Source organism: Leishmania donovani, chromosome 21, assembly GCF_000227135.1.
Source record: "Leishmania donovani BPK282A1 complete genome, chromosome 21".
In the NCBI taxonomy this organism is placed as follows: Eukaryota; Euglenozoa; class Kinetoplastea; order Trypanosomatida; family Trypanosomatidae; genus Leishmania; species Leishmania donovani.
This window is the reverse complement of record NC_018248.1, coordinates 82706-110029: the sequence shown is the minus strand read 5'-3', so window position 1 is coordinate 110029 and position 27324 is coordinate 82706. Positions and strand designations below refer to the sequence as shown.

The 27324-nt window shown below is 63.7% G+C and overlaps 9 protein-coding genes across 9 annotated transcripts; all 9 read right to left on the bottom strand.

The window, feature by feature from the left end:
* Positions 1-253: 253 nt before the first annotated feature.
* On the bottom strand, positions 254-1657 carry LDBPK_210400 (mitochondrial processing peptidase alpha subunit, putative; the record flags this gene model as incomplete). Its single annotated transcript, XM_003860509.1, has 1 exon — positions 254-1657. One exon carries the CDS (start codon positions 1655-1657, stop codon positions 254-256), a length of 1404 nt encoding a protein of 467 aa, XP_003860557.1.
* A 1146-nt stretch (positions 1658-2803) lies between these two features.
* Positions 2804-6007, bottom strand: LDBPK_210390 (hypothetical protein, conserved; the record flags this gene model as incomplete). The annotated part of the gene is made up of 1 exon (XM_003860508.1): positions 2804-6007. One exon carries the CDS (start codon positions 6005-6007, stop codon positions 2804-2806), a length of 3204 nt encoding a protein of 1067 aa, XP_003860556.1.
* Positions 6008-7109: 1102 nt separating this feature from the next.
* LDBPK_210380 (hypothetical protein, conserved) lies at positions 7110-7823 on the bottom strand (the record flags this gene model as incomplete). The annotated part of the gene is made up of 1 exon (XM_003860507.1): positions 7110-7823. The coding sequence occupies one exon, from the start codon at positions 7821-7823 to the stop codon at positions 7110-7112; it is 714 nt and encodes a 237-aa protein (XP_003860555.1).
* Positions 7824-8714: 891 nt separating this feature from the next.
* Positions 8715-9683, bottom strand: LDBPK_210370 (hypothetical protein, conserved; the record flags this gene model as incomplete). The annotated part of the gene is made up of 1 exon (XM_003860506.1): positions 8715-9683. One exon carries the CDS (start codon positions 9681-9683, stop codon positions 8715-8717), a length of 969 nt encoding a protein of 322 aa, XP_003860554.1.
* An 859-nt stretch (positions 9684-10542) lies between these two features.
* LDBPK_210360 (hypothetical protein, conserved) lies at positions 10543-11274 on the bottom strand (the record flags this gene model as incomplete). The annotated part of the gene is made up of 1 exon (XM_003860505.1): positions 10543-11274. One exon carries the CDS (start codon positions 11272-11274, stop codon positions 10543-10545), a length of 732 nt encoding a protein of 243 aa, XP_003860553.1.
* Positions 11275-11918: 644 nt separating this feature from the next.
* Positions 11919-15230, bottom strand: LDBPK_210350 (hypothetical protein, conserved; the record flags this gene model as incomplete). Its single annotated transcript, XM_003860504.1, has 1 exon — positions 11919-15230. One exon carries the CDS (start codon positions 15228-15230, stop codon positions 11919-11921), a length of 3312 nt encoding a protein of 1103 aa, XP_003860552.1.
* A 565-nt stretch (positions 15231-15795) lies between these two features.
* On the bottom strand, positions 15796-16611 carry LDBPK_210340 (hypothetical protein, conserved; the record flags this gene model as incomplete). The annotated part of the gene is made up of 1 exon (XM_003860503.1): positions 15796-16611. The coding sequence occupies one exon, from the start codon at positions 16609-16611 to the stop codon at positions 15796-15798; it is 816 nt and encodes a 271-aa protein (XP_003860551.1).
* Positions 16612-18130: 1519 nt separating this feature from the next.
* On the bottom strand, positions 18131-21550 carry LDBPK_210330 (protein kinase, putative; the record flags this gene model as incomplete). Its single annotated transcript, XM_003860502.1, has 1 exon — positions 18131-21550. One exon carries the CDS (start codon positions 21548-21550, stop codon positions 18131-18133), a length of 3420 nt encoding a protein of 1139 aa, XP_003860550.1.
* Positions 21551-22557: 1007 nt separating this feature from the next.
* On the bottom strand, positions 22558-24348 carry LDBPK_210320 (hypothetical protein, conserved; the record flags this gene model as incomplete). The annotated part of the gene is made up of 1 exon (XM_003860501.1): positions 22558-24348. The coding sequence occupies one exon, from the start codon at positions 24346-24348 to the stop codon at positions 22558-22560; it is 1791 nt and encodes a 596-aa protein (XP_003860549.1).
* Between the last annotated feature and the right edge of the window lie 2976 nt (positions 24349-27324).

Genomic DNA, 27324 nt, shown 5'->3' with positions numbered 1-27324 from the left:
ACACACACGCCAAGAGGCAGAACCGTGCCCTCCCTATTACTCGCTCGTCCCCGTCTCCCACCATGTCGCCGCTGCTGCCCCAGCCCAGCCCATTCCAGCGCTCCCCTCTTCACTCCACAATCCTGCCCACCTAACTACTATAAAGGAAGTAAAACTATGTCTACCACCCACCCACACACACACAGAGTGAGAGAGAGAGGCGGCTGCGCATGCGTTCGCTCGCACGTGCACACCCGCCCCACCTTGCCTGTTCTTAAGCGTGACTCAGCGACGCGACCATGGGAAACGTGAAGCTGTCGCCCGTCGCGTACGTGGCCGGCTTCTGCGCGACCATCTTCTTCATCGCTTCTTCCACGTTGGCCTTCGTGACGCCGCTGACTGCCTGCACGAGTTCCTCGACTGAGTTGGGCGATGTGGCGAGGAAGTCGCAGTAGTCGCGTGTCATCTCCACCTGGTCGTGCAGCAGGCGCACGTACGCGCAGTGGGCCGCACGCTTCACGGCCGCCTCGTCAACGGCTGCCGGAAAGGCGCTGGAGGCTACCTGAAGCATCGTCTTCACCTCGGCCGGCGCACCGCGCACAGTGTAACCGATCAGGCCGGCAGACGAGTACGGGCGGTAGAAGACCTGTGCGCCGTAGTGCTCCGAGCCGGCGCGGCTGCCGTGCGCGCTGCGCATCGCCTCCTCGTAGATCTCGCGCGTCACCAGCGCCGTCGCATATTGCTTGGCGCCCTCGTCACGGCCGTGGGTAGGCACGCCGACGGCACCGATCACCTCCGCCTGCATGTCAGGCATTGTGCCCATGACAGCGGCGCGGCTCTCGTACTCGACGTTCTGCCGGCCCGCGTAGAACTGGGCCGCCTCGTTGCTGTGGGACAGCTTCGGCGCGGCGGCGCGCGCGTGGTGCGGGGCCTCGGCCGAGTGCTTGTACGGCAGTTTCTCATAGGCGGCTATCAGGGCGTCGTGCGGCACGTTCACACCAGCCAGGACGATACGGCTGGGCTGGAAGTTCGCGGCCCAATGGTCTAGCAGCGCCTTGTGGCTGCAGCGGTCGTTTGCGATGCGAGGCACCATGCGCGGCGCCCCGAGCGGCTCCTTGTAGAAGGCCACCGTCTCCAGCTGGTCGATAGCGTATTCTCGAGGGTTCTGCCAGCGCATCTCCTCCAGCTGGTTGTCCATCGTGTCGCGGAAGCGCTCAATATCGCTCTCGTGGAAGCGCGGTGCGACGACGCCGGTGGCGAGCATCTCAAATGGCTTCTCCCACATGTCACGGCGGCCCTCCGCCTTCCAGCTCAGATAGCGCTTGCACACCTCACCGTGGCCGTACGCGTTGCCGGTGGAGCGCATCGTGCGGTCGATCTGGAAGAGGGAGCTGTCCATGTTGGAGGTCTGCAGGGCGAAGCGCATGACGTAGCTCAGGCCGGGGGTGGCGATGGGGTCGTACTTCGGTCCCGCATCCGCATAAACGCCGATGGACGCGACCGGGCCGTCGAGATCGTGCGACACTACACGCACGCCATTCGTTAGCTTTGTGGACTGCACCGCGCCGGGGCTGCGCGCCTTGGCAGCCGGCGCGATCCTTGCGCTGAAGGCGCTCCGCAGCGAGGGCTGCCCGAACTGGTACTCGTAGATACCCAAGCAAGACGTCGCGCGCAGCATGATGGATGCGCCAGCGTACGCTCTTTCGTGAATGAGCCGTGTATCACGGTGGACGAGTGTGCGCACGTGTACACACACACACACACACCTGCGAGGAGGAGCAACAATGGTGCGCCTACGCAAAATACCGAACAAAGGAGAGGGTGAGGGAAGGCTGATGCGTCAGCACACGCATATGTGCATTGAGGAGTTAAGGGGCGGGGAAGGGGTGCGGTGGTGAAGCGCGGAGATGCGAGGGTGGAGGGTTGTGCGTAGGGAGAATGAAAGGCGATTCGCAAGACAGAGGGACAAGGTGGCCGCCGACGATGCACTCCACGCGCGCATGGAGAGCAGCCGTTGAGGCACACAAAACACGCCCAAGCACATATGCGCGTGAAAAGACAAACTCGCGTAAGAGAGTGGAGTGACGAGCGCACACCAATGCACAGGTGGCCCTTGTCACGACGACGCCGGCGGCTGTGGTGCGTTCCGCCCCTCCCCGTCCTCTCATCTACTGCTCATGCCTTGGGAGCTGTGGCGTGTGCTCGTACGCGGGCTCGCGTCCTTTAGGCCGGCAAACGTGCGCACGGATGCAGAGAGATGCAACGTGAGGGCGCTGACCATTCTCACACCCTTTGAGAGAGACGCAGCGGCATGCGGACACGGGCGTCACGCCCTCGACCGTCTGCCACCATCCTGAATCTACCCCCCTCCCTCCCGCTCTACTCACAGGACAGAGCCGGTAGCCCGAAGGAGGGAGAGAGACGCGACGACACGAGAACGGCGGACAACGCTAAATGCAAGGAAAATACGCCCCACGGCCGCCACGCGACCGGGACGGTGTGGATGAGCGAGAGAAGTGGTCGTAGCAGGAGAGGCAAGCAACCAGCCAAAGCCCAAGCCCAAGCCCATGCCACATGGGACGCAGACCAACATGTGCGCACGCACAGGGGTGGGTGGAAAATAGAGGGGCACCGTGAAAGCAAATACAAGACGTCATCTTACCGCCCACGCTCCAGCCCACGCGCTACGACGCCGACGACGACCGCCGCCACTACGTGGCGATGCAAGAACCACCGAGTCGGGCTTGTATGGGTGCCCCTCTCGCCCGACACCTGCGCGCCTCACTCGCCACACACAGCTGCGCCCGGTACTATATCCTTCGTGCTACAATGGCAGCTCTTCCTCTTCTTCCAAGCGCGCGAGGCGTTCTGTGTGGCTATCGTTGCTGTAGTGCGAGGAGCGACGCACTTGTGGCGGCGACATGGCTGCCGCCGGCGCTGCGGCAGCAGGCTGAAGAGACGCCACGGGCGCGGTCCGTGGTGCCGAGGGACGCGCCACAGAGGTTTGCACGGGAGCAGTCGACGAGATCGGCGGCGATGCTGGGGAAGGGGTGACAGATGCGGGTGGGGGTGCAGCAGCAGACGCCGTTGGCGCTGACGTGGCGGCAGGGGGCTTCGGTGGCGGTGTGGCATCCGACGGGTTTGGGGCTGGAGCAGCTGCGCTGGGAGGGGCCTCCTTCGACGACGCTGCGGCCGACGACTGCAGCGAGCCATCGTGCAGAGGGCGGCACACCTCCTGCGGCTGCTGCTGAGGCTGAGGCTGCAGGGTGACGTGAGCAGGGGTGGCTGGCGCCTGCTGCGATGGCTCCAGTAAAGGAACCTTCGTTTCTTCCCTTCGCAAAGCCACCGTCGTGGCAGGAGGCATTGGTGCCCCGGTCTCCATAGCAGTGCCGGTGCTGTTCATGCTCACAGATTCCTGTGCAGCTCGACTGCCACGCACGGCGGCCTCGACGACTCGGTCGAGCACGGCGGTAGAGAGGGGCACCTTCGCTTCGTACTTGTCGTAGGCGCATGTGCAGATCTCGTCCAGCAGCCGCTGCACATCGCGCATGTCGTCCTCCGACCACTCCTTGCGCCACTGTCGTGGGGCCGATCCCTTCGCGGGTGATACGAGGGCGTAGAGGAGGAAGGTGCAGCTCACCTGCAACTGCTGGAACTGCGCCTCGGTATAGGCCACCTCGTCGCGCACTCGGTCGAGAATGCCTTGCAGCACGTAGCGCACGACGCACGCCATCAGCGCCGACGGCGGTCCGGCTACCGGCTCCGTGCGCAGCCACGTATCCGTGTTTGCGAAGATGTGGTTCACGCTCATCTGCAGCGTGGACATCACCTGACGCGTGTAGGAAACCGCCGGCTTGCTGCCGCCGCTGCCCCCGCGCGGGTGGGGAGAGAAGCCGCCAACCATCGCGCTGCCGCCGCCGGTGCGGTGGTCGCTGCGAGTACCAGTGCTGCCGCCCCCACCGGTGCCGTCGCTGTATGCGCCGATGTTGTTGCCCCCACCCACGCGGTATGCATTGCCGCCGCCGTAGCCGCTGTTGTCACGGCGACGGTTCAGCGGAGACGACGCACCATCCCCCGCCTTGGTGGCCTCCGTCGCGCTCGCCGCCTTCACGGGCGGCAGCGCCTTGAGGGCGTCGTACATGGTGGACCACTGGGGCAGCAGCAGGAGCAGTGCCTCCTGCACTGTCGGCCCGGTCGTCGTCGCCGCTGCGCTGGCATACCCGCTGCTGCCACTGAATGCCTTGTCGTACACTTGCTGCACCTCTGACTGACCCAGCAGCACGATACCGCGGTGCTGAAGCTGCTGCGCCGTCTGCTCCAGCCCTGCCGTAATCGGCGTCAGCATCTCCGCCGGCACGCCCTCTTCGCCGACGAGGTTGGCACCGAGGGAGGTGGACAGGCACTGCGCCAACGAGGCGTAGAGGAAGCGAGTCAGAACAAAGGCCATCTCGCGGGCGCGCTCCTCGTCGACGGCCGGTAGCGTACTGAGTACGCTGGAATTCGGTATGGGAAGCGGCACACACGCCCTGAGTAGCTCTGGCTCCGGCCCTTGTAGCAGCTTCGTCTGTATCTTCTCCCAACACTGACGCACCACGCCACACGCCACCTCGTGAACCTTGCTTGCGTACAGCTGCACGACGTCGTGGGCGGCGGGAACGGCGCTACCACTCGCCCCAGCAGTACCATGCTCCACGGAAGGAAGATAGATCTCACCCAGCGTCTTCATGGCCGTGACAAGCTGCTTCAGCAAGCGAGTGAGGTGCACCGTGGCTGCCTGCAGCGCCTCCGCGCTTGCTGTGGGGTCGCGGAGCGCCAATGCGCCGTCCATCGCCATCGCGTCCAGGTGCACCATCGCGAAGTCCGCGAGCGACTGGGAGATGGGCTGGAGCACCTCGAGGAGGACCGGCTCGATTGACTTGGCGACGAGGGGCGCGGCAGGACTGCTGCCACTACTGCTGCACACCTCCACATCCAGCAGGGCGTGCACGCGCTCCGAGTTGACGGCGAGCATCGCGCACGCGTTCTTGAGCTGTGCCAGCGGCTCGCGTAGGTTCACCTGTGCCAGCGACGCCTCCCGCTTCGCCATTTCGGAGGCCTGGAGGTCGTCTGGGATGACGAGGGCGGCCTTGAGGCTGCGCTGCGTAGTCGCCACGTTCGCCTGGAAGCTCGCTGTGACGCTCTTCATGAGGGTCTGCAACACCGCAGCCTCGAACGGCGCCTCATCGGCCACGTTCTCCGACTCAAAGAGCGAGGTGGCGCGCAGGAGGCGCAGGTCCTCGACGTAGCCGCGAAGGCGGTCCATCGCATCAGGGTCGTCGAGCGGGTAGGAGCACATGCGCGTCTCGATCGCGCGGTAGAGCTCCCTGGCGAGCTCGCAGCAGCTCTCCTGAATCTGTGTGATGCTCGAGATCGACTTGTGCTTCGACAGAAAGCCGTCGCCAGCCACCCAGTACTTGACGCCGACGCTGTACTCCTCCTTGTCGATGAGCCGGCGCATCGTGGTAGGCAGGCTGGTGAGAAACTGCACCTTCTTGAGCATGCGATTCGCAGTGATAGTGTCCTCAATGTGGCCGCGGTGCACCTGCAGCTGCTGGCTGATCTGGCTCGAGATGCTATCAATCGTGTTGACGTTCTGCGAGAGGGTCTGCAGCTTCGCGTCCATCTCGACTACGTTGTTCTTCATCTCCCGAATCGTCTCGGTCGCGGAGATGAAGCGAGCGTAGTTGCGGTACACGAGCTCCTGCAGCTCCCCATCCAGACGGCGTACGCGGCGCAGCAGCTCCGTGTCCGTCTCGACCAATCCTTTAAGACTCTCGCGCTTCAGCAGATCGGTGGTGTAGCGGTTCACGTTGAAGTACTCCGAGTCTAAGTCGAGCTCTGGTGGCACGTTGGGGTTGCCCTGCGTGGACGCGTGCGACGGCGTTCGCTTCGCGGAGGCGCTCGGGTCGCCGTAGAAGGCCTTCATCTGCTCGCGCAGGCGCTGCCGACGTTCCTCGGCATTGCCGCCACCAGCGCTGCTGGGATGCATCGACGCGGATTTCGGGAGAGTGCGAGGGGGTGGAGCTGGGCTGAGTGACAGAAACAACGGGCTGTGCATGGGCTTATGTCGTTGGCAGATGGGCCAGGAGCAAATGTGCAAGAGCAGATCGATGGACAGTGGAAGAAGCGAGGGAGAGGGCAACACACTGGCAAACGTGCAGAGGGCCTGGGGCGCTGCCTGCACGACGACCTGAGGGGGTGGTGGCGGCATAGAAAGCGAGCGAGGAGAGGGGGCGGGCGACGCACACAGCGCACACGGGCACACTCGCCGAGACGCCCTCGATTCTCATCACCTCACCGTGCGCGTGTCTTCGTGGTTTCCGTTGTTTTTGCGTGAACGTGAGTCCCCTTTCTCCGCCGCACAACGTGGGGTCAAACCGCCCCTCCATTGCCACCTACCTCTCCCTCCGACCCCTGCCACAGGCCCAACCTCGCGTGGGCCGATGGCAGCCGTAGACACACACACACGCCACAACAACGCGCCGACCCAGCCATCGGAGAGCACGGCCCCTGCCCCCCACCCACACCAGTGGGCGGTGTGAGGGCCGGGCCGGGTGGGGGACGCTCGGGTCACGATGACGCTCTGCCCATCATGTGGATGGATACAGATCTGCCTCGCTGTCGCGGGCCACTCCGATGCAACGTCATCCAGGACGCCACCGCCGGCACCAGCAGCGACACATCGCTCTGAACCCTCCCCCCTGCGGCGTAGGTACCTGACCCCGTCGCCACCAGAAGCGGCTCGGCACTTGGCAAGGGATGGGGGAGGGAGCTGCCTGGCTTTTCCCACGGTGAGGGCACTGGACTCTGAGGTGCCACGCGCTGAGAGGGTTGCATGTGTCTCTCGCCATGAAGGGCGCTCCTGCTTGTAGAGAACGGTACACGTGCTGCTGCTTACTGACCGGTGGGCGTATTATCAGGGAGAGGAGTTGTGGGCACCGCTCTGTGTGCGCGCACGCGTTTTGGCTTCAAGCTTTCGGTGCCCGCTTGCTTTTGGACGGATGGGGCGGCACACAGACACCTCCCTCCATGGGGAGCAGCAAGACAGCCTCCTTCGCTTGCCGTTGTTGTGTTCGTGTACCGCTCCGAGCTCATGGCATGGACAGCCGAGCCTCATTCTCGCTCGTCCTGCTCCTCTCCGCATCTGCCAATGGCGACGCGGGCGACGGCGTCGCCGCAGAGGGCAACGCTACGAACGCGGCAGACGGTAGAATCGTCTTGGCACCGACCCGGATGGTTGGTGTCGGGCCGACCTGCGCTGAGCCATGTGGGGGCTGCGGAAATGGCGGCGGTGGTGGAAGACGCCCCGGTGCGGGTGCGCCTCCGACGACGATACCCGGCGCGACTTGCTGCGCTGTCAGCGGCGTCGCGGCTCCCTTGCCAGCGGATCGCTGCTGCAATCGATGCACCTCGCGACTCCGTGCCAGCTCCACCTCTCGGTTTATTTCCGCTACCCACACGCTCTCGACGTGCGCGACGAGGTCGTAATAGGACTGGAACGCGACCGTGTGTCGAGCGCTGCGCAGGTGCGTCATCCACGTTCTGTGCCGCGAGGAGATGAACAGGTCACAGTAGTCACAGTAGTAGAGTCGCTCATCTTTCTCGTTGTGCCGGCGCTGATACTGCTGCAGCTTTCGGCGCTGCTCCGGCGTCTTACAGGCCAGGCGGCGGCGCTGGCGGATGCGCTTCATCTCCGCCTCGGAGGGCTGACCGCCGGAGAGCGCGCCATTGCCGCTGCCGTTGTGTGGATGGCGTTGATCAGCACCAGCGGCTGTGCCGTGTGCCGCTACGGCAGAGGGGTCCATTGCTGTGTGCCTGCCTAGGTGAAAGCGCGCGCCTGCCTTGCGTGTTGAGGGGGGGTTCCTTCGTTTTCAACGTGCCATTCTACGACGAGCCGGACAACCAACAGGCACGCGCACTACCACAGGTCGTCCACCTCTGCTGCACACCACGGCTCAATCCTGAAGTCGGCTGGTGCGCGGAGGGAGGGTGAGGCAGCGAAGAAATAGGCACTTGACGCTCAGCCACACGGGAGACACGGATGAGGGGAGACGACGAAGGAGCGGGGTGAGAAGGTTCGACGTACATGGAGAGACACAAAGTGGCGCTCAACAAAATCCAGTGCAGTGGCTGGCTGGTGGCGGTGATGTTGTCTGTGTGTGTGTGTGTACACGCACAGTCGTCTCCCCGCCCCACCCGACACACGTACACATGCAGATGGATGTAGGTATGCACGCATGCACATCACTACTTGACGGGCAAGCGAGAGCGCACGCCGACACAAACGAGCCCCCAAACCCCGCGGCCAGCGGTATAGGCTGGATGCAGATGTGCTTTAGGCACACGGGTGCGGTGTGAGGGCAGCCTTGCCATTGGTTTTCCTCTCTTCGTCTGTGTTGCCGCCCCCCCTCCACCTTCACCTTCACGGTGGGAGGAAGGGCGGCGAGACACGCACACGCGCAGACACACATGTATTCAACAGCAACGAGAGAGAAAATGGGAGTGAGGCTCGGGCGGAAGCGCTCGACTGGCGAAGCGAGGCGAGAGTACGAGATAACAGCACACTGAGAGGGAAGGGGAGTGCCTGGCAAGACGGCGCTCGAGAACGCCGCCGCCTTCCCCCTCCGCCCTCTTCATTCAGACTCGCTCGGTTGGCCGCGTACGCGGATAGCAAAACAGAAGCCAAAAGCCGCATCTCAGTCGTGGGCCCGCACAGCGACGATGCGTTGACTGAACAGCAGCATACTCCGACTGGAGGGGTGGAACACGGCCAGCACGGTGATCATCGAAACCAATACCGCCACGGCACTGCACAGCGTTACTGCACGATTCGGGTTGTAGGGGCGGTGCTCGCTCCAGAGAAACTGCAGCTCAACACCAGGTTTCACCTCTGGCGAGTACTGCGCCGCTATAGAAAAGGACGTCATCTTTTGCAGATCGCCTTTGCGATAGCCAAAGAAGAAGGTGACGCGGGAGAGGTACTGCACCTTCTGCGCCGCGGCTGCAGCGGCCGTGTTGTCCATGGCCTCGGCGGCCTCCTTGTCGCGCTGACGCTCCGCTGCGGCGTCGGCGGCTTGCGCGGCTTGCATCTCATGTAGCCGGCCAGCGAGAGTCTCGGAGAGCTGACTTGTGTATTTCTTGCGGGCCGCCAGCGGCAACCATGTCGACTCCTTGTGTAGCCCTCTGCCGACGCTGAAGCGGAACGCTAAGTCGCTCTGCTGCAGCGCCGTGTCCTCCTGCAGGCTCTGACCCGCCGCACGCAGGGTGCTGTTCGCCACGATCGTGACTGCTTTGTTGATGCCGAAGCGTGGGCTAGACGCTGGTGGCAGCAGGCGTACAACCTGGTTTTTGTGCTTGCCTCTGGTGGCACCTAGAGATGGCAGGTCGAGGTCCTTCGGCCGCAGCACTTCCGCGGCTGTGGCGGCCTCGACATTGCCCGCGGCGTCGTCGACCACCGCCTCTTCGTCCACTGCTAGCTGCTGATCGGCGACGGAGATGAAGGAGTGCCGGATCTGCCGCTTCGTCCTGATGTACATGGCAAGCGGCACAAGGTCGCCAATGTGGGGGGCGACAGACGGGCTGCGGGCTGAGGCGCCGTTAAGTGACCCCACCACCGCAGCTGCTGGGTCCGGCAGGATGCAGAGCGCGAGCAGCAGACAGGCCATGGCCAGCAGAGGTGCAGCAACGGCAGCGGCCCCGCAGCAACGGGATCGCTGCCGTGACCCTATTCGGGGGCAGACGGAGAGCACCATGGGGTACGCTTCTCTCGCTCGCTGAGGTTGTCGCGGCACACACGCCTGTCCGCCCAAATGGCTGTGAGAGGCGCTGAGAGATCTGCAGTGGGAGACGGCAGCGCGGAGCAACACCGCTACACACCGAGCGGAGAGGGTGGTGGTGGGGAGAAGTAGAGAGATGAGCGGCGGGTACGTGTGTGGGTATGGTTGGTGTTGGTGGTGGTGGGGGTGTCGGGATCATAGAGAGAGCGATGCGCTCCTGATGCGGGCCGCATGAAATCAGCAGCTAATTGACTGCTGCCCACGCGCGGCGGGGAGGAGACGGGGGAGGGCAACAAAGTGAGAGCGGGACTCAGGAAGGCATCGGTGCGAGTGAGCGCAAGGGGAGGCCGGGTGCACGATGCTGCACCCCTCCCACCGCCCACACGAGCAGCAGACCGCAACGGTGTGCACGCGCGGATGCGTCCTTTTTTATTTGCATGTTATCATCCTCTGCCGCATGCGTGGGTGTTAATTTGTGCGCGCGTGATGGGGGATGAAGGAGGGGAGGGGGTGTGCCCCGCCCTCATCCCTGCCAGCAACGACGGCATCAGCGGCGAAAGAGACGCAGCATCGCTAAAGGCACCCTCAGAAGTAGCCCGTGCCACACACGTGCGGAAAGAGGAGCAAAACCACGTGCGTGGTGGTGCGCATGTAATGCCTCTGCGTAGGTGCCGGAGCAGACGTGCACTTTGGGCGGCGTCAGCGAGTATGTCTCTGTGCGTGCTGCCATCATGACGAGCTGCTTGTGTCAATAATAGGGCCAGGCCGGCGAGGCCTTCTTTGCGTTGGTGGCGCGCGCATACGACGCACGCCGTGCCCCTGCCGACACGGAGGTGGGTGGCGCCGTCGTTGCCGCAGCTGCTGCAGCTGCATTGACACCTCCGACACCACTAGCGGGGTGCAACGCACTGGTTGTGGCCGGTGCTGCGTGTCGCAAGAGTCGATAGGCATGCTGCACCGGCACAAACGTTGTCACGAGCAGCAGCACCTGCACCGGCAGAATACCGCTGGCAATATTGTGGCCCGTGTGCAGCGCCGTCATCTTCTGCGCGTTTAGCGTGAAAGGCCCCACACGCACTGGCTCCGTGTACACACCGCCCTCGACGTCGATCCAGTTGACGAAGGGGTAGTGGTACGCCGCAAGCGCGTCGCACACACCTTGGGCAGTCATCTTGTCCGCATACAGCAGACTGCCAAAGATAACTGTAAAGCCTACCTCCAGCGTCAGCTGATACGTCGCGATGGCGAACAGGTTGTTTGACAGCCAGCGGACTGGCGTGTACTTCATGAACTTGGCGCTGGGCTGCCACACAGGCACACACATGTTGGGCTTCACATGGAACGGTGTCGACTCCACCGTGCTGGAGCGAAGGTTGTTGTGTGGGCGGGATCTGGTGGCCGACGTCGAGGATGACGAGGCTTTGCAGCGGTGCTGCACCTTCGCCGCCCATCGTGCCCATGGCGAGGCAGAGCACCCCATGAAGCTGCCCGAGCGCGCTGCAGTTGAGCGCCGCATCGTTCGAGTTTGTGTCCCGGTGACGTGCGATTCGTTGCGGTTCTCTGCGTGAGCGAGTACGCGCGACGAGGCGAGCGGCGGAGGGGCATGACGTGAGTCGAAGCGAAAAGACGAAGGAAATACGCATCACGCATACGTATGTGTGTGTGTGTGTATGGTGGTGATGGGGGGAGGGGTGAGGGAGAGTGGGGGCGAAGGATGTACACACGTGAGCCGCTTGCGACTCCTGAGCTCTTTCACGGCATGCGCACCATCTCTTCATACACGCGCAGACGCTCTCCGTAGACCCGTGCGCTGAGGGGCGTGCGTGATTTTTGTGGGTGCCGTGCTCGCCCCCGCTTCGTCCGCTCTTCTTCTCTCTCGCTTGGAGGAGGTGGGGGCAGGCTGCTGCCTTAGTTGCTTAACTGAACAAAACGAAAGACACGCGCGCAGATGCACAGCGGCGACGATTCGCGTGAGCGGATCAACGGCACCGTCCGCAGTCACCGGAGCAGTCGTGGCAGCGGCGCTGGTGCCTCCTCGACACCTCTGTCCCGGCTCCCTCACCTCTCTCTCTCTGGCTGCCGTCCTACCAAGGTAGGGCCGGAAAGACATGCTGATGAGGGACATTAGTGAAAGGACAACGTGTAGCATACGTTGGTGATGTCCGTCACCTGGTGCAGGAGCGGCAGCGAGACGACGTGCACTGCAGATGCCCACGTCTGCGCATCCGCCGCCTTCTCTGACGCCTTGTGCGGTGCAGAAGGGGCAGCAGTAACCGCAGGTGCTTTCAACCTCTTCACGGCTGATGTCGCGCCTCTTTGGTGCTGCGTCAGTCCCGTTGTGTGCACTGCCGGCTCCACTGGTGTCGTCGCCGCGACACCATCCAGCATCGAGAAAATCATGTACTCGCGAGAGTGCGCCGTCGCAGGTGGCGGCGAACGGCGAAGATAGTCAGCGAAGAGGGGCGCCAGCTGTGCTTCCGCTGCCTGAGCGCATGCCAGCTGCGCTGCTTCCTCGGCTTCGTCGGTTTCCTCGCGAGGGCCAAGCACGCCGAGCACCAGCGCCTGCAGCGCAGCATACTCGGAGGCGGGGCTTGTGCAGCGCTCCATGACGTCGCGCACGAGCGCCACGCCATCGCGGCACGCCTCTAGCCCGAATTCCACGACAAGCCGTGACAGACGCGTCGCGGTGTTTGCCGCGAACACCGAAGACAGCAGTGCAGTGGCCGCCACCGCCGCACCAGCAGTCGGCGCCGGGTACAAGAACACCTGGTCGTTCATGAGCACATAGGGAGGGCTGCGCAGCCGCTCCCACTCGCGGTTCTGGTCAGGCAGCACCTTCTTGGTGAAGGCCAACACCCGAGTGTAGGATGCTTGCATGCACTCGTGGCGCTTCATACTGGGCAGCCGCCACGTCATGATGCCATGGAGCGTCACCACATGCTGCTGCAACGGAGGGTTACGGTGAGCAAGGGCGCCGAAGCGCGCACTCGTGGGGCTGCCGTGGCTCGACGTCTTGCCAGAGCCCGCGGCTCTGGCGACGCCAGGATCGGCGGCACTCTTCTTGCGCTTCCCAGCCGCTGCTGCTTTGCCCCCAGAGACCGCGGCGTTAACGACCTGTGGCACACGTGCCACCGACACGACGGCGTCCGTCAGATGGTGCGACACGTCCATCCTCTCCGGGTAGAGGGTGAGCTGGTAGGCCATGTAGCAGTTCTCGGCACCGCGGCCGAAGCGCTGCAGTGCCTGCCTACCAGCCAGCAGGTTGCGTGAGCTGTTCTTCATGGCAACATTGAACACACGCGCGTCGCGCACGTCCACGGCGCTCAACCGCATGCCAGTGTAGTCCTTATCGAGCTCCACGCTGCGCGCATCCCGCATGGTGGCTGCGTCGTAGAAGCTGAGGCTCGGCGATACGGTCACGCTGAAGGCGGCGGCCGGGTGGAGGTAGCGGTGCGGGAAATTGTCCTCGTTGAGCGCCTCCTCCTCCGTGGCTGGATGGCCGGCGTCACGGAAGGCGGCCAACTCCCTCGCGGTGTGGGGGATGCGGCGCGTCTCCCAGATGTACAGGAGGCGCGCCACGCAGTCGAGCACCGACTCCTGCTCCTGATGTTCCGGCGTTCCCTCGTCGGCGATCCAGCGCGTGCACGAGGTCGGCCACGGCTTCGGAAACCGCAGTGGGGGACGGCGGATCGGCTCGCCGTCGAGGGAGGTCAGCTGTGGCAGTGAGGCGCGAACTTGCTCTTGGTACTCGGGCTTGCGTGTGATGGGGTTGTTACGGAGAGAGAGGCGCAGCAGGCGGCGAGCGTAGTGGGCCCGGAGCACCAGCAGGAAGCGCAGCGACCACAGCCGGTTCTCTGAGAGGTCGAGTGCGTACAGGTACTGCTCCATGTGCCGTTTATGCAGTGACTCCACGATGCCGTCTGCCGAGGTAATCTTGCACTGTGTCAGCGTGAGCCCGTGTAGGCGGATGCGCTGATTGCGGAACAGCGCCGTGACGTGAGCCGATGCGGTGTCGCTTGCCTTGCACAATCGGCGCTCGTCGCCGGTCATACCCCACTCACCCTTCCCCTCCGCCCTCTCGGTTTCGGCGTGCGGTTGTCCATGGCGGTGGTACACGTGCAGCGCCCACTCGATCGCCTCGATCACTTCATCGGCGCAGGTGCTGGTGCTGAGGTCCAGCTCCTTTTCCGTGATAAGCTTGCGGCTCGGGAAGAGAAGGTGGTGGAAGCTTTCGGGGGCCGGCGCGTCGTCGCTCTGGTGTTTGGAGAGACTCGATGCTGCTGCTGGTGCTGCGGACGGCGAAGAGCCGTCACGCTTCAGCGCCTTGCCAGTAAAGTATGTCAGCGTGCGCGCCAGAAAGATGCCGCATGTCGGGTGGGCGCTTAGGTGCGCCACGAGCTGCGGCAGAGCACTCAGATCAACGAGTCCGAACTCAGGCCGAAAGGCCACGCGCGGCACCACCCGCTTCGTCTCTCGCTCCACCAGTTCCTCGAAGGCAGGTGAGCTGAGGTACGCCTCCAACGCATCTTCGCCGTCTGCGTCCTTCACGTCGTTCTGGCTGCCGCCATGTGGGCGATGGGACGATGACTGTGCCGCCACGCCGCTGCACGAAATCGACGGCGGCTCCACCCTGCCGGTGGCCTTGTGCTGCGCCGTTACCCGCTTTTCCAAGGCCAGCCGCACGTCCATCACCAGCCCTTGCGCCACCTGGAAGGTGCGTTGCCACAGCAGACACACGACGCAGCGCTGAAGCGGCGTGAGAGTGCGGAAGATGCGGTGCCTCGCTTCAGCCCAGCCACCGTCGCTGTCGTCGCCAGTGTCCTTCGCCGGTCCTGCGGCTGTGGTGGTGGCTACCGCCGATGATGAGGACGCAGCCGCTGCGCCGTTGGTGGAAGACCCTCTCAGCACCTCTTCTTCACTCCGGTGCAGCATCTCCTCCTCGTCCTCCTCACTGCGGCCGCGCTTCAGCGCTAAGTTCAGAGCCCCGCGATGGTTGTACGGGCACCGCTTCACCTTGAGCTCCACGAGCCGCTCCGCCACTGCGGCATCAAGGCTCCAGTTGAGGTAGACCGGCTCCTGCTTCAGCTCCTCGACAAGCTTGCTGATTACCTCCTCCCGCTTGGCGGGGTCGGCAGGGAAGCTACCGCGTGACATGGCGCTCTGCATCAGCTCAAGCGCCTCCGCGTCGTCCCCGTCTGCACCGGCCATGTCTGCCATGAGTTCCATGTGCATGGTGTAGAGGGCGGTCGCCTTCTTCAGCAGCTCCGCCTCCTTGGCAGCAGCAATCTCGCGACGCACTTCCTGCTCCTTGTTGTACGCCTTGCACTTGCCTGTCTCGCACCACTGGTGACAAACCTTGCTGAGCTTCGAGAGGTCATCACTGTGGAAGCCGAGGGTGTGGGAGAAGCGTTGATATCCCTTGGTGTTGCTGAGCATCGCGAGCGCGCGCGGGAGTCTTACTCTCTGCGTGGCAATATGTTCTTCTTTGGGTTTAGGGATGTGAAGGGCGGGCGGGCGGTTGGGGCAGAGCACTGGTGCCGCGGTGTGTCTCTGCGTGTGTGTGTAGGTGTGTGTGGAGAGCGAGACGAGGAAGCGAAGAGGTCCAGGACGGGGCATTACGGTAGGGAGAGCGCATAACACACACACACACACACGAGAGATAGGGGGGGGGGATGGAGGGGTGGGTGGAGGAGGCCATTGATGTGCCCAGCGGCACGGCCATCTTCGACACAACCCTTGTCATACACGCTGGGGTGCCGACTCTCTTCGCAAGCATCCGTCATCGACCTCCGTCTTCTCTCCTCCGAGCTCTTAGCGACCGGTCAGCCCCACTCTGATCCCTTCTTTCGCCTTTCTGTCCCTGTGGCGAACTTCATGTGTGGTGTGGTGGGAGGGGGAGGGGGAGGCGCTCAGCGCCACGACGAGGCGAACGCGCGCGATCGTGTGCACACGCACGCGATCACCGAAAACTCACGTACACCCACGGATCAAGAGCGGTGTGTCACTCGAGCATTACGACAAGAGAGAAGGAGCTGCCCTGCGCGCTGTCCGCGGCAGGAAGCACCTCGTCCGTGATGAAGCCCCACCGCCCGGTGCGCGCGATGGCCTCGGCGATGCACGCTTTCGCCTCCGTCACGACCTTGTGCTCGATGAGCACCTCCGCGCGCCGCTGCGTTTCCATTTGATGGTACAGCGTCGCCACGCTGGAACACGTCGGCACAAACGTGACAAGCATGAAGGCGCCGCGGCGCAGCGTCGCAAGCGCTTGGGAAAGCTGCACGGCGAGTTGTTGGCGATTTGCTCTCGCATCTCTGCCAGGCGACTTGAATCCTCGCCTCGAGGCTGCCGACCCCTCGCCGCCGCCGCCGCCGCCCTTCTCTTCTGCGGCAGGTCCGACGGGCAGAGGCAGGTGCGCTGTGTAGGCGCCAACATCGATCGAGTGGGTCGGCAGGTAGTCAAAGGGCCTTGGCAATGCTCGACCAGGCCCGGCGGCGACGACGCGGATGTAGCTTGCCGCCTGCGGCTCCACGTGCGCGGCCGCCGCATCGGTCAGCGGCACGTGAGATATCTGACACCCCGCACCCGCGTGCAGGCCCAGCTCCAGGGTGGACTGCAGAGCTGCCTGCGCGAAGGTGAAGTCGATGGCGCTCGCGTCGAGCACAGTCAAGCCACGCGCCTCCTCGCACGTGTGGCGACGCTGCCGCCAAGCGAGGCCGTTGGCGGTGAGCTCGATGCTGGAGATGAAGGCAAGGCGAGCCGTGCGGAGGGCTCGTAGTCCGCACGAGTCGGGGCTGCCGAAGCAAACGCCGTTCTCCATGAGGAGTGTGCCACCCGCGGCGGGTGGCGGCACGGCACCGCCCTTGAACGCAGTGGAGGGTAGCGCAGATGTCGTGCCCGCACTGCTGCTGCTAGGGTTGGTCTCCTTAGCCGTGGCAGCGGCACTCGTTGAGCGATCCGCGCGCGTGGAGGCACCCGCCGATGAAAACCGCGGCGACCATGCGGACGCGCCGGCGGCGGCCTCACTGTCCCCCTTTGGCTTTCCTACCCACTCCGCCACGACCACCTCCTCCTCGCTGACGCGCAGCTTGCTCAGCTGGGCCGCTAGACTCCTGCCAGAGCACGTCTGTGGGTCATCCGGCACCGCGTTCCGGAGCACGCGACTGTTGGCCACATCGGGTACTCGCAGCATCCATTCTGACGGGCGTAGGGGCTCCTCGCCAACGGCCGTAGTTACGCTCCTGTGCGCCTGCCCGCTGGCGTTGCTGTCATCCGCTGTATGCAGTAGCGTGTCAGACCTGCGCGTCTCCCGCCTCAGCAAATCCAGCTGCTCCGTGATAGCGGCCAGCTCCGCATCCTTCAGCCGTCCCGTGAAGGCGCTCTCGGGGGTGACGCCTCGCGGGCAGCCGTAGGCGAGGGTTCGCACGAGTCGCACCGTGTTGCCATACACCTCCAGTCGCTCTCCAGGGGCGAGACCTTCGCGCTCGCCAAAGGCGAGTGTGTAGACGTTCGTAGCGGACGGCGCCGCAGCAACCAGCGTCGACGGGCTTGTGCCGTAGTCATTCAGACTTCCCAGCTCCAGGCACTGGGCACGTACCTTCGCGGCCCGCGGTATGAGCACAGGAAATACCTTGTACATGGGAAGCGTCCGAAGCAGCGGTGGCACTCTTTCTCTCTCTCTGTGTGCGTGTGTGTAGTGTTTAGTGAGACGTATACGCGCCGTGGCAGCGGAAAGGGGTGGGGGAGGGGCGTGAAGCAAACGATTGAGCACGTAGACCTCGACGACGGCAGAGGGTCTGCGGTCTGCCCTTTGCTGCACTCGAATGCACGCTCCACTGGTCGGAGTCGACGGGGCGGCGGCAAGTGCGTGCGACTGTCGGCGTAGACAACTGCGAAGAGGGCACAAGTGCACAGGGGCGGCCCTGCACACCTTCTTTCTGAAGCCGTTGAGCTCCCACAAGCGGGCTCACGCATAAAGCACCAGGACTGACCCATGTTCATGGCTGACTAACGAGGGGGATGCGCTGCACCTTCCCTGCTTGACGGTGTGTGTGTGCCCCTTAGAGGGGATGGTGGAGGGCGCGGCACCGGTACAGCGTGGCTGAAGTGCACCCACACAAGCGCGAGGCCCTTCCACACCTCACCCCGCCACCCTTCTCCACATGCGCACGTGCGGGACGCTGTCAACAACGGCGCCGAGGAGAGACGTAGCCCCCCGAAAACAACAACACATACAACGGCGTAAGACACGAGCAAAGGAGGCACGCATCTGCACAGCGCAGGCGCGCGCGTGCAGCACACTCATGCGCTGTCCGTCTTTTTTCCCTCACGGATGGCTCTCACGCCACCGTGGCCGTCGACGTTGACGCGGCGACGGCGGCGGCTTCGAGAGGGGCCAAATGCCGCAGCGCCTTCGCCACATCCGGCATCAGATCACCGTGGCAGACACGACCGTTCTGCGACAGCGCTATGAGCTGGCAGCGAAGTGTCTGCAGAAACACCGGGAGGGGTAGGGACGCTGCTGGATGACCGAGGGCAGGTATTGCTTCCGATGCCGCTGCTGCTGCTGTTACGGCACTGCTCAGCAGCGCCGTCGGTGTCACCTCCGCGAACCAACGCGAGAGAAGAACAACAATGTCGGCAAAAACAGCAGCGCCACCAGCAGCAACAGCGCCGCTGCTGCTGCTGGCGCTAGGCGATTTGACTGATGTGGGACTCGCCGCTGCTGCTACTAAGGCAGGTGGGGCGACGGCCCCCTCGGCCGCGCCACCGTCGGTGCTGGCGGCGCTGTGGAGAGCCGAGCTGCTGCGCTTGCCACCAGCGGCGGCGGCTTTGTCAGCTGCCTCCACTTCTCTTAGCAGGGACACCAGTGATTCCCACACCCACGGGCAGCCGGTGCAGGCCGCTAGCATCTGCTTCTCAGACGTCATAGCGGTGATGGCTGTGAGCAGGCACGATGTCAGCGCGGGGACACCGTAGGACCGCTTCAGGGTGAGCGCCAGCAGGGCAATGCAGCGCACCGGGTCGCGCAGGTACCGGGTTGCACGGAGCGAGCTCGCCTGCAGCTGCGGCAGGGCTTCGACAGCCGCGCATCGTACGTCGGTGCTGACCACCTCGCTCGAGGCCACGAGGACCAGCGTTGCAGTCAGACTGACACCGGCCTTCTCGAGGTACTCGGCCCTGCACCTTCTGGCGACTGGGATGTAGCGGGTGAGCAGGCGCACCGCTGCCTCGCACAGGTGGCGCGCTGCTTCCTGCACTGCGAGCAGCCATGTCATAGATGTGGCCCACTGCACTGACTCCGGTGGAAGGCCGCTGACGGTGTGGCATCCGAACCCCATAGTGCTGCCTAGGGAGCTCAGCGGGCCGCCACCGCCGCCCGCCGCTGCCGCTGTCGTCGGAATCGACTCCTGCGGGCTCACCGAGATCGGTGACACCAAAAGCGGGGGACCTGTCCCTGGCGACGACTTTTCCCAGGTGCTGTTCAACTCACCGCCGCCTCGTCCTCCGCACGGGTTGACGACAACCGTCAGCGATTTCAAAATCGCCGCTCCACCACCACCTGTGCCCACAGTAGAGCTCGGGGAGGTGTGACCACCGCTGAGGTCAGCGCCGAGCCCCCACAGCAACGCCTGCCCGCCCGCCAGCGGCTCGATGGTGCAGAGCACGTCAAACAGCAGGTTCATCGTGCTCCACTCCATCATGGGCGCTGTGTTGCTCAGGAAAGCTGCCTTGCACTGCGCCTCCACGCACTGGCACAGCACCGCCGCGCCGCCGTCGCTGAGTAGTCGCTCACGGGCACGCTGCTGTTGTTCATGCTGCTCTTGAAGGGATGCCGGTGCGCGATCCGGCGCCGCATGCGCGGGCGCCGCGGGGTCACGCGAGGAGGCGGGGCAGTCGTTCAGATCCACTGCGGTGTCGTCTGTGGCGGTGGCCAGCGAGCTCGCATCCGCAGCCATCGCCGCGGCCGTCGGCTCGAGCACGAGACGCGAGTGCAGCGCACGCACACATGCCAGAACCTTTTCCTTCTCCAGGCCCAGGACAAAGCGCAGCGCACGCGGGTCTGCCGGGGTGTACACGGGCACCTGTGCGTCCTGCGTTGCACAGCACCGCCGAAAGAGGGTGGCGAGGTGGTCCGCGTCGCACGCCGACGTCAGCTCCTCCACCCCCCAGAGCTCTGTCGACCCCAACCGGTCCACAAAGAGCGTCGCCAAGGCTGAGCGGCTCTCGGCAAACTGGGAAAAGCACCACATCACGTTCCCAATGTACTTGGGTGTCATAATACGCGGCGTCAGCACCGGCACCAGCAGCGGCAGTGCGTCGCTGTTCAGCCACGCCTCGCACCGGCTCTCGTTATCACATGTCAGGTTGCGCTTCACCCACTGCTCAATCACCCCAAAGCGGCTGCCGCTGCTGGTGCCGGCGCTGACGCTCTCGTCGCCTGTCGTCCCGTTCATAGGCCGACCCTCGCGCGCTGCCCGCAGAAGCTGCGGCACGGTGCAGTCCAGAAACCACGGATCGTGGAGCAGCTCTCCGGCCGACGGCCGGTCTACCGCGCGGGGGCGGAAGCACATCCGTAGAAACGACAGACATTCATCGCTCAAGTGCACGTCCTCGGGAAGCGGCGGGAGCAGCGCCGCCTCGCACAGAGGCGTGGCCACTTCATTCCGGTCTGATGCACACACAGCGCCGCTAGATGCGGCTGTCTTGACCGCATCGACCGGCTCCTTCGGCGGATTGTGGGTGCTCGTCGTTGCCGTCGCCCTCCGCGCGGACGCCACGTCTGTTTTTTGCGGCGCTGCACCACACCCGTCTTTCGCTCCGTTTTTCTTCTTCCGGGGCCCACGCGGCCCGTCATCGTCGCCAGAGCCCATTGCCGCGCTTGGGGTTGCGGGGTTGGTGGACGCGCGCGAGGTGCCGGCAGCACCGACGCGGCTGGCCTCGCTTTCACAGAGCACCTCGTAGTAGCTCTTGAGGATGTGATGAATGGCGTTGTGGATGGGGCGCTCGAAGTACGGCGGGGCACCCGTGAGCAACTCCACCGCGAGGCAGCCCACCGACCAGATGTCGCTCGCCGCCGTTGCCTTCGATGCACCGGCGAGGACTTCCGGCGCTGCCCAGTAAGCGGAGCCGCGGAACACCGAGAGGGCAGAGCCAGAGCACTCTTCACCAGCGCCCCTCCCGGCGCGGCTGCCCCTCATGAGGGGCAGTGCTTCGGCAGAAGGCGTGGAGGCCGCGGTGGTGCGCCGCTCGCCATCCTCGTGATCGTCCTCGCCATGCGAGCGCAGTGCAAAGTCCGTCAGTTTCACGACATCGCCGTCGAAGAGAAGAATGTTTGACGCCTTCAAGTCGCCGTGCACGACGCCCCACGGGGCCATATGATACAGGGCCGTCAGCACCTGGTAGATATACCGGCAAGCGATGTCCTCCGGAAGCTTGCTGTTTTCCTTCAGACGGCGCAGCAGCGATCCGTGCTCGGTGAACTCCTCCACGAGGAAGAGTCGATCGTGCTGCTGCATGTGGTCCAGGTACTTCACGACATGCGGGCAATGATGGTTGTTGAGCGTGTGTAGGGCGTCCACCTCGCGCAGCCAGTCTTCCATGTCCTGCGGCCGGTTGCCAAAGAGCTGCTTCACGGCAACATCTTTGCGTGTGGCCACGTCCTGCGCGCGGTACACGAGCGCGCTGCCACCGCGGCCAACTTCGTTGAGCAGCTTGTAGGACGAGTACCGCCCCCTGACGGTGTCTACGGTGGCCATGCCGTGTGCGGGTGGGGTCCAAGTCCAACCACAACAGCAGGGTACGGAGAGCCAGAAACAACGACGGTGCACACACACACACACACACTCTCAGTGCAGCTGCCGCTCTTCTCTGCACCGTGCCACGCACACACACGCAGTCTGCGACCCGCCCGTTAAAACCGTTCGCGTTCTTTCGGAGCGGACGGCTGCTGCTGCTGTTGCTGCTTCTCTAAAGCTCCACGCTGCGTTTCTCTCGGGCTGCTAAAGTACTTGCGAGCCTGAAAAAGAGGAGTTTGTGTGTGCGTGTGTGTGCGGCGGCAGTGGCGAGCTTCTCCCCACTTGGCAGAGAGAGAGGGAGGGCGCGAGCTCTCTCTAAGAGAACACGGAAAGGGTCCCGTCACTTCTTTTCCGCCCTAACTTCTACCGCTACGGTGAGGGCGTCTTTCGCCAAGGTGCGGCTGCTGCTGTATGTGGGGAGGCGTCGACGGTGGTGGTGGGGATGGACATTGTGTATTACATGCGGCATCGTTGAGGAAGAAGGAGTGATAGATGGAAGGGGAGTGACGGGGTACACGCCCACCTCATGATCGTCAGTACGCACCAGTGCGAGAAGCAGTGAGAAAGGAGATGCACGCGCTCGCAGTGCGACTGCCAGTTCTCCTGCTCCTTCTGCCACCCATGCACGTGCAATTCGCGAGTCTTCCACTGCCCACCCTCAGGCGAGCACACGAGTGAGAGATGGGTTGGTGGTGGGAGAACGGTGTCTGCACGGTCGCATCAAGCCGCTACCCCGTGCATATGTGGAGCTCGGCGTGTGCATGTATATGCGTGAAGCGCTTGTGGCTCTATGAAGATCAGCGCCATGCGCACCTCAGCACAGGGCAACGGCAACCAAGCATTTCATTTCAACACGCGCGCAAAACAAGACACAAAGGGAAGACGGAGGGGTGAGATGTACGGCGCACCTCCGGTGTCCCTTCCCCTCCATCACTCACCCGTCCATCGCCATTGTACCTGACAGCCGCCTACACGAGCACTTCGTTGCGGGCGCGCTGGCGGCCTGCCTTGGAGCGCGACCGCAGCGCTTCGTGCAGCGGCAGTTGGCCCTTCAGCACTTCCACACTCTGCCCCGCCTCCGTCAGTTGCTGCATGACGCTGCGCAGCACGCTCCCGTCGATGCCGATGTCGCACTTAAGAGAATACTGACTGACGCGGGTGGCCGTCTCCACGTCGCCGACGCGGGCGGCCCTCTCCAAAATCGGCAGGATCATCTCCACCTCGACCCGCAGCCCGGGGTAGGCGGTCACTTCTTCCAGGTAGAAGATGGCCTCGTCAATGTTGCCGGCCATCACGGCCTGGCGGATGAGCACGCGAAACGTCAGCACGTTTGGCACAACACCGCTGTTCTTCATCGTCTTGTACACCACGCGGTGCAGCATCGTGCTGCGGTGGCGCGAGCAGCCGGTGAGGAGGGCGTTGTATGTGTTCGTGCGTGGCGCCACTCCCCACCTAGGCTCGTAGGCGGAGACAAGCTGCAGCGCCTTGCGCTCCTCGCCGATGCGAGCCAGCGCCAGCACTAGTAGGTCAAGCGTGTGCACCGTCACCAGCGCGCCCTTCTGCCGGCGCGCCTGGAGATGTGACAGCGCACGCTCCACCAGCGCCAGCGTGTTGATGGCATCGGCGAAGGCCATGAGGTAGTGGCGGTCCATTGTGTAGCGCAGCGATTCGATCTGCGCCTTGCGGAAGCAGTCTACCTGGTCGAGGTAGCCCTTGAGCGCCATCCACTCGATAAGATCGAGCGCCTTCTCAATCTCCAGTGCCTGCGACCAGCACCACACAACCAGCGCCAGCACTTCTGATGTCTTGGCGATGGCGTGCCGGTCCATCAGCGCAAGCACCTGCTCCGCGGTACCCGCGTCGGTGCACTTGGCACAGCGCAGCAGCAACTCCGTGAAGTAATGGCGCTGAACGTACTGGCTAAAGCTCGCCTTCTCCAAGACACAGCGCAGCTCCAGCTCCAGCATGAGCCAAAGCACGTGCTCGGGCGGGTACTGCGCCGCGGAGGACGGCGAGCCGGTGCTGAGTCCAAGGCGAGATGCCTGCGCCGCGGTGTGCCGGCTGCCGCTGCCTCCGCTGCTCTCACCGTGGTTGGGGGCACGCACTGGGCTCAGCCACTGCACCATCAGCTCAGCCAGCATGCGCTTGTCCACGATGGCGGTGCCGTACCGCAGGGCGGCGCGTGTTATTTCCACCACGAGGGACGGGTCTGCGCTGTACGGCACAACGCGCAGCATGAACGTCTGCACCGTGGCAGGCAGCGGGGTCACTTCCGGCTCCCGCTGCTTCATCTCCTCCCACAACCCGGTCGGGTCGTAGCCCGCTCGCACGTGCAGCTCCACCAAGTAGTGGTACGTCAACGCATCCTTCTCCACACCACACGCCTTCATCTGATCGAGCACAAAGACGACCTCCTCCACGGCGTACTTGTTTCGCCGCGTGAGTGCCTCGAAGTACGCGTTGAAGACGTCAGCGTTGAGCACGGTGGGACGGCGCCACCACATGATGGCGCTGGTGTCGCATGACCTGCCTCCCCTTGCGGCAGCACCTGGGGCGAGGAGGTCGTCTTGCAACTTCAGCGGGGTACCGGTGGCAGCCGTGGCGTTGCCGCCGTCCCGCCGCCTTGCGCTGCTGCCCAGCCATGCATATTGCACAGGTGATGCCAACTTGGGCTCCTTTGGGGCGGCGAGGTCGCGCAGGCCCACGGCAAGCACCTCACGCACCTTGTCTATGCGTCCAAGGTTGGTGTACACGCGCATCAGTGTGATGAGCGCGTCGCGGGCGTCGGCCACAAAGTCCTGGCAGAAGTCGGTTATAAAGTGCTGCTGTGCTGGGTTGAAGTGCTGCTCGTAGAAGGCCGCACAGCCGCCGTAGTCGCGTTGGTGCACATAGCGCTGAAGTGCACCGAGCGTTGTTGTCGCTGGGTCAGGGGACGCCGAGGGGGCGGCAGTAGAAGGCGCTACCGCAGCGGGTGTGCGGCGCGAGGAAGAGCAATCTCCTTCATGTGAGTAGCAGCGCACGGACGTAACACCGCTGCCGCTGCTGATGAGGAGGAGGGGCGCTCGCCGGATCAACGACCACGTCGAAGGCTGCGGAGGTTGAGCAGAGGAGAGCGAGACAACGTCACTTCCGGAGCTGCATTGAAGGCAGCGTCGAAGACGAGCCTGCATGATGGGCTGCCACTGCTGGTTCGGTTGAGTGCGCGTGTGTGCGAGTGGAGGGGATCGGTAGGGATGACCAAAGCTGTGCCACCCGGGGAGCTGGCACATGTCTCATAACAACACGGGTATCAGTCAAGTGAGGTGGGAAGGCGTAGCGGGGACGTGAGGAGGAAGAGAAGCGCGGAGAGGATACGTGAGCAGGCAGCAGAAGATGAAGAGGGGGCGGGGCCAGAGGCGAGGCCGTGACTTGCTCAGCTTCCAGTACCGTGCACAGACACAGAAACACACGCAGACCTCGTCCTTGCACACTGAAAGCATGAGCAATGCCCAATGAATCCATCGAAATGTGCGCTTATGGGCGGATGCGAAGACGTGGCTGAGAGGGCCACGGGAGGGGAGGGGGTGCTGGAGCGTCACCAACATAGAAAAGAAGGGGGTGGGGGGAGGCGACAGGTGTGACAGAGATGTCCTTTTCCGCCCTCTACAGCCGTTTTCTCTTCCGAGTGCTTGCGTGCACCCTCTAGGCTCTGGCCAACCTGCCGCCCCGCCCCTGCCCACTTCTTTTTCAACCGTGCACGCATCGCTTGTTTCAGAATACCGAGGATAACACTAGCAAGCACACACGCACACGCACAGAAGGAGGGGGAGCGAGTAGCAGTTCGGCAATGCTGCCGCCTTTTTCGCTTTTCTTTTCCCTTGATGTGTCGTTCTGACTTCCCCATGTCGTGGGTGCTCGCGCCTGCTACCAGCAGAAGTGGCTCGGCATTCGACAGAGGATAGAGTTGGTTGGTTGGCCTCCCCAGACAGAGTGGGGGTCACTGGGCCCTGAGATACCGCGCACGGAGGCATGTGTGCCTCCTCCCTTCACCTTCACCCGTCATCACGGGGAAAGAAGAAGGGGCAACAACGCGACGGAAAAGAGAAAGGAGCGCCGTCACTATGGCCACAGAAACCAGACACAACGATGTCTTCGAGCAGCTGGACAAGGTTCACAGAAACACGCGGACACAGAGCCACTCATGCACACAGCTGAGCAGCCTTGCGATCCATCGTCACACCTTTCGGATGTGCCCGCGTGCATGTCTACCGTGGGCGTTCGAATCGCGGAGCAATGAGAGGGAGGGGAGGGGGAAGGGCTGTGGAGCGGCAGCGGACACGCCGACGAGAAGCGTCGTATGGGGACATGGCCACGAAAAAGAGGGCCGGTAGCAAAGAGGCAGAGGCGAAGGAAAGAGAAGGGGGTGGGGGGAGGCGGTGCCCCCCTCCCCCTCTCCTCTCACCTCTCCTCCTCTCCCCCGAACCGCACCAGGATTTGTTCCTGCTCATGCGAGCGCGGTTGAGTGTCTCTTTATGTATTGCCCAAGTTGACCATCCTTCATGCCGGCCGCCGCGTGCGGTGATGCGCGGCACCGCGGACGGCGTGAGGACAGGGAGGAGCAAACCGAAGACGAAACGCATAGGCGTTATATCGACAGAGAACGAGCGAGGGGGTGGTGGTGGTGGTGGCAAGCCGACGGCTGCCCAAGAAATTGGAGGCGGTGCTCGCTGGCAGCTCCGTCGCCGTTCCCACCTTGCCCCCCCCCCCCCGCCTCCGCCTCTCAGAAAGGTCAAGCAGAGGAAGAGAGTCACGCAAGCTAAAGACCAGCGAATTACGAGGCGAGAGACGCCTTCGTAAACAAAGAAAGGGAGAGCAAGGAGGGTGGAGTGGGGGGGGGGTGCCATGCGATCTTTAGCTGTGTGCGTTTCACGCGGGAGGCGCCGCGGCGGTGGTGGTGGTGATTCGAGGGTAGAAGCATCGACGCACGACGTCCACGGGCGGGACGCCCACCTTTCACATCCCCACTCCCTCTCCCTCAACACAATTGACGGGTCTCCGCGGACAGCGTGACTCCCGAGGAAAAGAGAACACGCTCCCTTACGGAGCTGAAGATGAGAGAGGGGGGGGCCACTGAATCCTACCCTCCGCGCCCTGACACGCTTAGATACGCATGCGCACCTCAACGGGTACGTCTTCATCGTCGTCACCGCCACCGCAGAAGCGCAAACGCCGAAGACGTGCCCGCTAAGGAAAGAGAGGAAGAGCACAATCTCGTTACGGAGAATCAGGAGACGCACACACCCATGGTGGAACGCGATGTGTGCGTCCGAAGCAGCTTCAGAGGGAGAGGGAGAGGGAGAGGGGGCAGAACCCATGCGCGTTCGTCTGCAAGAGGCTTCCCACTCCGCAACGATGCGTCGGCGGCACTCGCCACGAGGCCATGAATACCGCTTTCCATAGCCGTCACCAACCCTCAAACCTTTCTCCCCAAAAAGGCGCATGTGCGTGCTGCTGCTGACGCGCTGCCTACTTCTTGTTGACGGCCAGCGCGCAGATCATCGCGGCGCCGACACCGCTACCGTCTTTCTGCAGCACCACCTTCACGTTCGACGTGCTTCCGAGGATGCTCGTTATGCACTCCTGGTACAGGCGCTGGAAGGACGGCGTCTTCTCGTACACGGAGCCGTCGACGGCGACGGTGGCGAGACCCTGCGTGCGGGTCTTGAGCATCGGAGCAGCAGTGAAGACAGCGCCCT